The following is an 11,867-nucleotide window of genomic DNA, read 5'->3' on the forward strand; positions in this document are numbered from 1 at the left end:
GTTAGCAACGTTATCGACTTGCTAGTTTTTGATCATAAGGAATGTAATCATAACAAATGCATGTGTACAGCTCTGCTTATTTACAACGGCAGTGAATGAAGAGACACTCTGAAATGGCAGTTGCGCCAAAACGCAAAAAAACCCACCTTACAGAATGTTTTTTTTAACATGGAAAATTTTCTTATGTCATGTAGAGTAATATTTCTAAATATATAAAAACATTGTCATATTTTTATGTAACTAACAACACAATAATGTCAGGTACTGTAAATGCTTACAATTCAAAATTGGTGCGCTCAGCCTTTGATACATAGATCACCAAAAATCCTTTAAAGCAGTATATGAGGCCAAGAGGTTATTCTCCAGCCCCTCAGCTATGCCACAGCATGATTATGTAACATGTTGAGATGCTTCAACTTGTATATAAATCAGCTGATGTGAACACAATCCCATGGGCCTCGGTTTCAATGATCTGTGCTGACACTGAAGTGGGTTGACTTGATGTTGTGGGGCTGAAATGGGCCAGGGAGCATGTCTGTCTTCCTCCAGATATATTTTGTAATATTATAACTGACAGAGAAAGTTTTGATTGACATATTAGGAAAATAAAGGCACAATGAACCAGGAATACTTGGATTAAACTCACTGAGAAGATTAAAATATTAGGTACAGTATGTGTGATTGGGGAAGGTATTTACTGTTAAACATATTTAAACTAAGCCAAAAAAAATATGTGTTTATAATTGACAGAACATAAAACAATATAAAAATAAATTTCGGCCTATTGTACAAAGGTTGCAAAAGCACCATTTATACATATATTGTATTATAACTTAGTGATAATGAAAATAAAAGTAAAATTAGAACTAAGGCTAAGCAGTTTTTCAGTTTTATTTTGTGGTGTTTCCACAAAATAAATCTATTTCCAATTTAAAATAAAATATAATTGGAAATAGTTTTATTGCTTTAATTGTTTCATTGCTGCCTGCCACAGTGCTCCACCAAAATTAGCCCATTTCTAATCCTACACATAGAGGCTTTATTTTAGCTTAGAAATAAGAAGATGTATGACACACACATGAATACACATATATATTTTTTTCTAGAATTGAGACAGTGTTTTCAGAAGACACCAGAGACCTTCCTCACTCTGCAGTAGTGATCACACTCATGATGCTACAGCTGTGTCTCCAGTTGCAGGGTGGTGGTTCTTGGCTCTGGAGCTCTGTCAGGGTCTCTGGGAGCCGATGCCTGTTATGTCCCAGAGATCTGGCAGAGTGGTTGGAAGGACAGCGGGTAAGGGCATCTGTACATCAACTGCTGGTTCCTTTGGCAGCCTTAGTAGTATAGCTGGGGACTTTGCCTCTGGAAATAATAGAGGTGGCTGACAGTGTCAACTTCACTGCTTCATGTGAAGGAGCATACAGCAGCATCAATAACTGCTGGTTAATCTCTACAGCTGGCCAGAGAGGGTCAGCTTCCTGGAGTCTATGCCAAGGTAATGATGAGATATTGATATCTCATGGGATTTATAGATGTCTTCATTCATAAAAATCTGTTTGAATTACATGTTTTCTCACCGACTAGTTATTGTTGCACTTGCTGGAGTTTTGCCAGACTTGATGGAAATTAAAAGATTGCAAGCATTGATGCGAGTCATTCAGTGTGACAAGAGTAATTACTTTGTTGTGTGAGATCCAGGCAGCTGGCACTGCTTTGTCAGAGCTGACCCGTCAGCTGGATGACACCAAACTGGCAGCAGATAACTGTATATTCAAGTAGGTTTGACATCAAAACTGCAGCTCGATCAGCCAGAATAAAGTGAAAGAAATACATTGCATGACCAACTGTGTTGCTCTGCCAGCTGAAAATCTGAGTGACAAGAGGAAGGAATTTTCCTCTTTTTTTCCTCATTTCTTTGATGATGATGGAAAAGGAGCAGGGCCTGCACCAACCTGTGAAGGTCAATATTGTTGGTTGACAGTGCAGTAAGATCCTGAGAGATTTATCCCTGAAAAAAAAAATAAAAATAGACCTGCTACCACACCGCTACCGGAGGGAGATGGGATCACCAGAATCAGGAAATTAAAACAATACATTGACATGCATTGCTGGCTGAGTCGTCACATGCAAAGGAAGTGGATGCAGCTCAGGGAGTAGATTCTTGTTCAGCTCAGTTTATTGACATGTCCGCTCTGATTTAATAATTTCAGACATGCCGACTGCAACTGCAGACAGGCGGTAGACTCTGGTCAGCTGATTGTTTTCTTCTGTGGTTTTTGTGTTGAGGCAGTGTTGTTAATAGTGGAGCTGCAACAACTGGTGCGCAAACTATGCAACACTCATGATATGAGTGAAGGATCTGACTCTCTGTTTCTTTTTTTAATTGTCATATATCTGCTGTTATAAACTGCAGATACCGATTAAATGCAATTAGCTCATATCGATAATATCGGACGGCCGATAAATTGGTCGGGCTCTAATATTAAACGATATAATAGTTGGCAAAAGACAAATAAAGCAGGAGCTGCTGGGTCTGTTAGTTCATTAAGGCAAAAAGGGTGAAACAAAAGATGAGTAAATAAGCATGTGCAATAACGTAGGTGCTAAAGGGAGATCACCTCACATTGTCACTGAAGACTTGATCCTATTACTTGCTAGTCTCTAGCAAGTAATTCACTCATGGATAATTTAAATGTGCATTTCGTCACTTTGGTGCAGTGGAAACAATCTGTGGATGAATGTAAAACCAACACCCTGTTTTAGTTTTGTGTTTGGTTTCCACTAACACTGACTCTGAAGCTGATAAATTCTCCTCTATATTCACCATCTAGTTGTTAACTTTGTCTGTCCCGCTGTTTGGTGCCAGGCAGAGTCAGATGATTCTCTGTGGGATCATCACTGGAAGCGTGTTGCGATCCGTTATTAACATAAAAATATTCATTATAGATGCTTTGAGTAGTAACATTGTGTGGGTGTTTGGATCTTACATCTTCAAAAGAAAAAAAAATTATTGCTGCTAATTTAGTTTACGTAATTTAACAGAAAAAATTTGAGTACCTGTCATTAAGTTATCTCTATTGTTACATGATACACGTATGTGTCATTCTGCACGATGAGAAGATCCAAAATAACAAACTAACATGATTAGACAGTTTCCAAAGCCTGCTAGGAATAACATGACATTTGACCCTCACATCTCATCCAAAGAAATTATTATTATTAATTAACAGTCAGCAAAATTTGACCAAGTGAAATTTTGAAAAACAAAACAAACATTCAGAACAATGCAACTACAGCTTATCTTAAAAATATCTGACTTTATTGTTTTATCTATGTAGACTCTTTGTGGGGCAACCTGACTGAGACCGAGGTCTGTAATTGAGCTCAGATGATAGGGCTGCAGGCTCCTGTTGCAAACCTGACACACATCAGGGCAGACACAGAGTGAGTACCAGACCCTGCTGGATGTCAAGAACTGTTTGGAGCCAAGAATAGCAGGAGAAGACAGTGGTGAGCCACAGTGATACCACTGTCTGCTCATGGCTATGTGGTTTAAGGACACAAAGACAGCTTTTCTCCTAAAAACCAGTCCTTTCCAGATTCTTGACCCTTCTGAATGTATACGTTATATTTTACTGTCAAGTAGAATCTAGAAAATATTTTGAACAGAGTTCTAAAAATAGCATGGAAATAAATTCCTTTTTCAAGACTTGCCAGGAGTGCTTTGAGTATATAAACTGTAAATTGTGTGAGTGCACTTGATATCAGCGATGGCCTCTAGATGGCAGTCTTTGAGAGCATATTTAGTAGTTGAAGGCACTCAAAATGTGTAGTATTTTTCTACTCCCTTTGAGAGAGAACAATGTGTAATTTATTGCTCATTGGATCGTTGGTCATGGGAATGCAGTGGTTTAGGCTGTTAAAAGTCGGTGGTTCACTTTCAAACCTCAGGTCATTGAAATATAGTCATTTTATGCTTCTTTTTGGACAATATACAGTACAGTTCTCGTGTACTGTAGGCTTAGTGTCAAAGCGAATAGAATGATTGAAATTCAGACAAACATGGAGGCTGAATATTTAATGGAATATTTAATGGAGACATATGTTATGATTTGACTCATATCTGACTAAATCATTTTCTTCATGCTCTGAAGAGACCACTGCACGTTCTTATAATAGGTGGTGATGATAACAGGGAGAGGAGATGCATGCTGCTGTGTAACTTTATATTTCAACCTTTTTCTATTGATAGCACAAAAACATTTCAACAAAGTAAATTAATTAAAAGTTAACCCATGTGTTGTCAAAATACAGAAAATACCAAGAAATATTTTTAAAAGACTGTAACAGGCTGTAAGAATTTCTTGGTAAAATCATGTTTTCCAGGATTTCAATTTCTTTCTCATTTTCTCGCTCATCTCCATGCACTAGGTTTAACTGGAGCCTTAATGTTGTTTAGTGTGATCAGCTGATTTTTATTGGATGAAAAGACATGCCAAGGTGTTGACTTCGGTGGTGCACCTGAACTCATCCACCTCTCTTTCATCTTAACATCCTGGAAGGATTAGAAGCTTTTACCATGACAAACATTCACTCCCAGATACAGATTCACTCCTGCTTGGTGGTAAATAGCATCAGTTTCAATCCACAAATGCGGAGCATCCTGGAAATACATTTTTCACATATCTTTTGTTTCCTGTTTAAGAAGTCTAATCCTACTCTGTTCTTGAAAGATTTTGACTTGCTAAATAGAAATTACATAATGCACAAAAGAATGTATCTCTGCATGCCCAGGTGCATTTTGTACCAATACTCAGAGATGCTCATCACGAAAGCATGCAAACACATTTACTGTACGTACAAATGCAAACACAAACACAAAAGCACTCACTCACAAATGCACACTGTAAACAATACAATACAAAACATGAAAGAAGGCTTATGTGCAGGTATAGTAAACAGAGAGGAGAGACTGAAAGGCAAAATATGAAAGGAATGTATTGGAACTTGCTGTGACAAACAAAAGTTTCTCTTTTGTCTCCATCTGTTTACAGGAACATTTCTGCAATACACTACCCAACAATGCCTCAGGGATTGAGCCTAAACAGGCCTAGTTAACGCCACTGTATTATGTATGGCTTTTATGAAAATGCAACTCTGACAGTGAGCAAAAACCTTTGATCTTTGTGGCTGGAACAGTTAATGCAGCAAAAACATCATAAATCTAAAGGGAAAACATTATCAAGAATGCAGTATTGAGATTTTGAATAGAATCAGGGGACCCTGGTAACTTTGCCTGCGATGTAAATTAAGAGCTGATATACTGCCTCCTGCCTGTAGACTCATATTGTCCTAAAGTTAATGACTGTATCCTACACAAAATTGGCTGTGGCATTACTGCAAAACAAGTTATTTGATGGAGATACAACAAATTAAGATTGTCATTTCTACCCAATTAAAGAATTATAAAGCTTTTAGTAAGTGTAATGAGTTTCTGAGCAGTCATACTAGGGTCTTTACCTAAACCCATTCCTGTGTCATTCACCACTACCTCAAAGTCTGCCAAGATCATTATCACAAAAACAGCAAATGTATCTATTCATTTTCTCCTTGAGTTTACTGGTTCAGAAAAATGAACCAGTGAATGAGTTTTGAACAATAACCGCATAACTGAACCCAATTTAAACCCTGTTTATCTAAATAATCTGAGATTTTAATAACACAAGGTTTTATTTAGCCAAGAATTGACTATTTGTTTTCATCTAGGAATTTGTGTAGATATTACTTAGAATATATTTACTGCAGATCAGTCTTTTCAGTCTCTGGTGTCTTGTAATTTAGCTAGAGGTTACTAAAAAACAACAATGGAAAATCTTCACAGAAAAGCAGAAAAGATGCAACAATTTTATGTTCTGAAAAATCACAATAATATTTATTTTGAACAAAGTGCTAACTATTTGATTAACTTTTTTTAATGTGATTCATGTTAAACTAACCTCTATAAAATGTTAGAACCTTTGGTGTACTGTTAATACAGTGATGGATGTGCTTTGATGCTGGGCAACACGAGAAAGGGTGTGTCCCTGCTGAACTCATACAACCCCTATAGAAAGAAATTACGCAGTCTTTGATTCTGTTCAAATCTAAATTTCACTTCAAAGTGATCCCTCTGAATCCATTGCAAACACACATAGAATATTTTGCATAGTATGCATGCACAAACAACATCATTTTAGATTAAAAAATGTAATTCTTTCTTTTAATGCACTTTTGCGCTTTTCTCAACTCAATCAACAGACATACACAAATGGTTCTGCAAAAGGCTTTCTTTATTCCTCAGACTACAGTGTCAAGGTAAATATAGAGAAGCTCTCAGTTTGTTTTATTAAGCTATGTGCCCTGGTTCTTTGGTGAGTCATCCTTTGATTTTCATTTCTAAAGAGTCCATTTTAAAACCGATTGCTATTGAAACAGACAGGGGCTTCGACTATAAAGGGGGGGTTATAGCTGCCTGGATTTATAAACAAACTAAACTCTGATCTTAAGCAGATTTACCGAAGGGTAATACCCAGGTATACAGACACATGTCAGCAACAATACATCTGTTAAATCATGCGTGTTGACTGTATTGGCAAGAGTCTGTCAGCTAAAAGCTTGAGATGAAGGGATGAATTTTGATACTGGGACTCATGACAGAAATACTGGTGAGGAGGGGTCTCTAGTACGCCTGCTGGCCAATGGGTGTGAAAAGCTTATCCCATACCTCTACCTTCATGATGGCTTTGCCCAAGGGACCCATGGTAGCTTTGATATCTAGGTAGTTGCCCACATAATTGATTCCTGAGCCAGTGGCTTCCTCTCTGACAAACCCGTGCTCATGCTGGTTCTTCTCATAGTACATTTCCTTGAACAAATCCTTATCACAGTTCTGGCCCTTTTTATAGATGCCCACTGCAAACCAGTTTTTGTACAGGTTGTAGTCCCAAGGAACTGAGAACATGATGGACAGAGTCTCAATGTAGTCATTCTTTGACCTCTCAAAAAGGTCGTAGGTCAGTACACCAATGCTGCCGGTTGCTTTGCCACTGGACTTGGTGAAAGTGCAGACCTCTGTCTTTAGAGGGCGCACTGTGGGTTGAGGTGGGTTGTATGTCTCCCCATTGTCAAGGTACACCCTAACCAGTACACAAATAAAAGCATACTTTACACATTTTTTAATCTTTATAATATGTTTCAAATAAGCCTGAAAATACATGACTTACCTCGGATTGATGAGGCAGTAGTTGCTAGTGACATTTGAGATTTCAATAGTAACACTTCTTTTGCTGGTCACATCGGCTGCTACGGCTTCAGCTGACTCCATCGTGTTGGAATGGCTGTGAGATCTGCTTGCAAAACAAGGGTAATTCAGATGTTACACAGCTGTGACAAGCACTCTAATATAAAATATCCTCCTGACCTCTGATGCCATGCTGTATTAGTATTATAGTGACCTTCAACAGTGCTGGGCACGAATGATCCATTTAAGAGGCTAATGAGATTTCAAAACAGTTGTAAACAATCAGAGAATAACTGCAGATTCTCGTTGCCTCATTAGAGAGTGTACCTCTTAAATTACAGCACTAAGTAGCATGCAGTAATGAAGTTGCAGTGAAAACACTAGAGAAAATGATTACGCCTTTTATCAACCGATATAAGATACAAATCAAACAAATGCCCCATCAGGCTTCTGTATGCCTCTACAAATTGCTTTTTTCTTAGAGTCATGAGCAAATGAGCCTTTTTCTGTCCTGCCTCTTGTCAAAGTTTTTTTCCCCCCAAATGTTCTAAGTCACTTACCTGCTAAGAACCTCTGTTGGTGCACTCAAGTCCCAAAATGAGAAAAGTTACCTGAAAGGGAGGTGTTGGTAGTTTAAAAAAAAGAAAAACATGGAGGCATGCCATCACCTAGAAACCCTCCTACTTGCAACACAATGGCAGTTGGACAGTACACACCCTCTTTCAACACACATTTATCACTCACACAAACATCCCTGTGTTTTCCCTGTGGATTAAACTGCCACACCCTAATTTGTTAGGTAAGCCGGATCATTCACTCAGCACATTCATTTTCTCCTACTGACTGTTTGTCTGACTGAGGTGCTTTGAGAATCTCATTCCTGTGGTATCCTGTGGAGAAAAAAGCAACCTGAATAAGTTAAGACAGATATCTCAGGAGCTACTTTACTCTTATCTTTTCTTTTGTTTTATCTCTTGCATTCCAAAAACCACACACTTCAGAGCACGATGGAGAGTCTCACAGCCAGTGAAGAACAATATTGTTATCGTGCCGATTAAAAAAACATCTATGCAGATATTCCATCTGTTGCTACTCATTAGAATTGGATGTATCCAGCTAAGAGATTAAAAAATGATTACTGTTCATCAGTAATAATGAGAGCATACTGAGTGAAAACATATCCAAAGTAACACAAGCATTGGGTCTGAATGTTTTATTACCATAATCAAAGAAAAGGGGAGTGTACAATATACATGAGCTCAAGGAATAAGCTAATGGAGAATCAATGAGCTGGCTGTCAGATATTGATATCTTTCAGTGGACGCAAAATACAGATGACAGCAAAATCAGTCTTCCTCTCCACTGGATTTTTCTCTGGGTGACAACATGCAACAGTAGTCAAATCAAATGAAGTTTATTTATTCTGTTGGGTACAAATCAACAAAGTAAAAAAACTAGACTACACTACACTAATGACCCATTTTATCATAGAGCTCCAGTTTTACAATAGCTTTGCCAATGGAAGACATTGTAGCCCTCAAATCAACATATGTAGCTTTATATTCCAGCCCACAGCCGTTTGTCTCAGAGCGGGTGAATTTATTGAGGTCTTTCCCATCATACATCTGCTTGTACAGATTTTTGTCACAGGCAGGACTGCTCAACCACACCCACGGCCAGCCGGTTCTTGTACAGGTTGTGGTCAAAGGGCACAGAGAACATAATGGCCATGCGCTCAGAGCAAACCCGGCTCTGCATATGGAACAGGTCATAGGTTAGTATGCCCACAGCGCCTGTGGCAGTGTTGTCATTCTTGATGAAAGAGCACACTTCGATCTTGGTGGGGCGAATTGTAGGCTGGGGCGGGTGGTGACAGAAGCCACTTTCCATGTATACCCTATACAGGAGAGTAGGAGACACATCCTTACCATCACTACCAAGCAATCGATAACTTTCATGTCACACTTCCCGGACTTTTGATGAAAAAACAGAGTTTTCTAAGTTTTGTGGAGATTGTCAGTGTACTTTTTGAGTGTTGGACTTTCCGGGGTACCTGAAATACCTTATGCTGATGGATGAAGTGTGACTGTACAAGTACTGCGGTGGACTTCTAAGCAACAGTGAGTGTACCTGCATGCGATGTGCAATGAGGCAGTGTGTGTCACTGCATGATGGATAGGTGGATGTTCTCAGCAAAGTGATGTCACACATGAAAACCACCCATCCAAGATATGGTCTGTCCTGCCACAGCTAGATAAATGTAAACGCTTGGTAGAAATACCAAAAGACATGGGTCTAATCTAATAATTTATTCATGTTAAATAGATGTTACACTGGCATTTCACTGGCTTGACTTGTAATGAAGTGCCGTATAACAACATTGAATTAACAGACTTTTTATGCTAGAAATATGTGCTTTATTTATGGCTATTACAGAGAAAAAACATTGTGGGTACTTCTGAAAGCATTGCATGCTAATATTTTCAGTTAGCTGATTTAGAGCTGTAATCAGGTATTGCAATCTCAAAGCACTTCAAAGCGATACATTAAGCATTTTGAAAATGAATACTTCTCCCTGCAACCAATCAAACTTGAGTACACACAAAGTCCTTGATACTATGCAGCGACTTATCTCAACAAAGTTGATGCAGGTAACTAATAGACTTTCCAAACCTGCGTTGAACTGCATCTTGGAAATTAATTTTATCCAAAAGACAAAAGCTCTTTAAAATTAATTTGACCTACATTACCAACAGTTTTTATAAATAGCAATTTTCATCACATTATATTTGCTTGTTACTATATGAGGTCATTAATTAATTATACTTTTACATGTTTGTCCATCCAGTTGGGTTTTGGCCTCTCTGCTTGTATGTTAATTGAATGACTTTTAATGTCATAAACTGTAAAATACATTTACAGACTTACTTGGGATTGATGAGGCAGTAGCTACTGCTGACATTGGTTATTTCTATAGTGCAGTTTCTGTTGGTGGTGAGAGTGGCTGACACAGCTTCTGCTGTTTCTGGCATCTTGGCTGCAAGAGGAACAAGACTGAAAGCTTAGAACAGTTTATCTGGTAATAGCTCACCAATCAGCATGTATTGAGCAGTAACTAAATACTTTTCTTTAATATAACTTGAAGAAAAGACCTCTTTAGATCAAATCATATTGGGACAAAGGAAAATTTCAAGTCTTTTATTGCTACAAAGGCAAATAAACTTTATATGCACAAACCAAGCTCATTTTCTTCTTTTCAATAACAAAAATACCTGCTCTAGTACGTTATATACATTGTGAATATAGATTAAATATATATATTTTCTACAGAATAATTAAGACACGGTCTAGTTATAATCTTGCTAAAAGTAGGAGAGTAATTATATTCACCTTTAACACGAGTTTTGCAAGACAGCAGCGTCAAGTTCCTTTTTCTCAGTTCCTGCAGAGAGTCTCCTTGTGTGATTACACCTCTACAGTACTCCAACAAAAGCACGGGCGTGTCCACCATGAAATGAGCACACACCTTCCCTTATGGAAAATCACATCTCGAAAAGTGTTTGGGCCACCTAATATCCCATCCCAGTAAATAGTATCAATAATACTAATTAGGGGGTCAAATAATAATATATAAATTACTAATAAATAATAACAAAATACTAATAATAAATAAATAAAATTATGTATTAATTAGAGAACATCACAATGTCAGCATATTTGCCTGCACATCAGACATTGATAGTGATATCACCTCTGTACCTTGAAGGCCCAAAAATGATTTCAAGAAAATTGTTTTTCCTACAACTGTAACTTTATGCAGCACATTGCTGTGAAATATTATGAGATTATATATTCTGTTGTTTAAACCTTATTTCAATTGTTGTTCCTATGTTATTTTATTAGTTTAATTCAATTCATTTCATCATTTTTCAATAAACTCACCTCTTTGCTCATATGGGACCTTTTGCAGCTCAGCTCAGTTCATTTGTGGAAGATTACATGCTCTGACTTGCTTAGATTGAAACTATAATCCTCCAGGCATTGCTCAACTGAATGCTTGTTGTTTCTGCAGGTGATGGCACAGATAGCTGTGGGAACCTCCCTCCATCAGTCACAAATTTCAACACACTGACTCTTATATCACTAATTCTTTTATTGCTGACTCTACTCCCACTGGTGAAGTAGTGTGAGTGTGTGGAGTAGAAAAGGAGACACTCCCTTCTTCCATGTAGGAGCAACTTACTAAAACTATGTGTTATGTAGCTGTAGACTTCCAGGACAGTCTGGAGTGCACGGACTGGGACGTAGTAATAGATGTGACTGATAACATTGAAGATGCAGCGCTCGCTATTTTGGGGTACATACAATTTTGCGAGGATGTAATTATTCCCTATCACATAAGTCTGTCAAGGTCTTCCTGAACAATAACCGTTGAGTTAAAGCAACTTCTTAATCAGAAAAGGTGTTTGGAGAGGAAAGGTTAGTGCAGATGAAGATTAAAGGCAAGATTGTTGATTGTAAGGCAGCGTATAAACACAAATTAGAAAGTCTTTTTAAAAATTATGCAACAAGAGCATGACAGGGA

The 11,867-nt window shown here is 37.9% G+C and overlaps 2 protein-coding genes across 3 annotated transcripts; both read right to left on the reverse strand.

Annotated features, from left to right (window-relative positions):
• Positions 1-6,314: 6,314 nt before the first annotated feature.
• On the reverse strand, positions 6,315-8,328 carry apnl (actinoporin-like protein). 2 transcript variants are annotated; one of them, XM_038704339.1, is made up of 3 exons: positions 7,843-8,328; positions 7,266-7,388; positions 6,315-7,178 (listed from the first exon to the last, which is right to left on the reverse strand). In XM_038704339.1, the coding sequence occupies exons 2-3, from the start codon at positions 7,364-7,366 to the stop codon at positions 6,722-6,724; spliced, it is 558 nt and encodes a 185-aa protein (XP_038560267.1). In that variant the 5' UTR covers positions 7,367-7,388; positions 7,843-8,328; the 3' UTR covers positions 6,315-6,721. The 2 variants fall into 2 exon arrangements, with proteins under 2 accessions (XP_038560267.1, XP_038560275.1); XM_038704347.1 differs by having other exon boundaries at positions 7,266-7,391.
• Positions 8,329-8,480: 152 nt separating this feature from the next.
• On the reverse strand, positions 8,481-11,159 carry LOC119892180 (bryoporin). Its single transcript, XM_038704329.1, is given in 4 exon segments — positions 8,481-8,935; positions 8,937-9,179; positions 10,211-10,319; positions 10,673-11,159. Coding segments are annotated over 4 exon segments (657 nt in total). The 5' UTR covers positions 10,794-11,159; the 3' UTR covers positions 8,481-8,751.
• Positions 11,160-11,867: the final 708 nt, after the last annotated feature.

Source organism: Micropterus salmoides, unplaced genomic scaffold, assembly GCF_014851395.1.
Source record: "Micropterus salmoides isolate LMB-PRFRI ecotype aquatic unplaced genomic scaffold, ASM1485139v1 Ms_hic_scaffold_10, whole genome shotgun sequence".
Classification (NCBI taxonomy): Eukaryota; Metazoa; Chordata; class Actinopteri; order Centrarchiformes; family Centrarchidae; genus Micropterus; species Micropterus salmoides.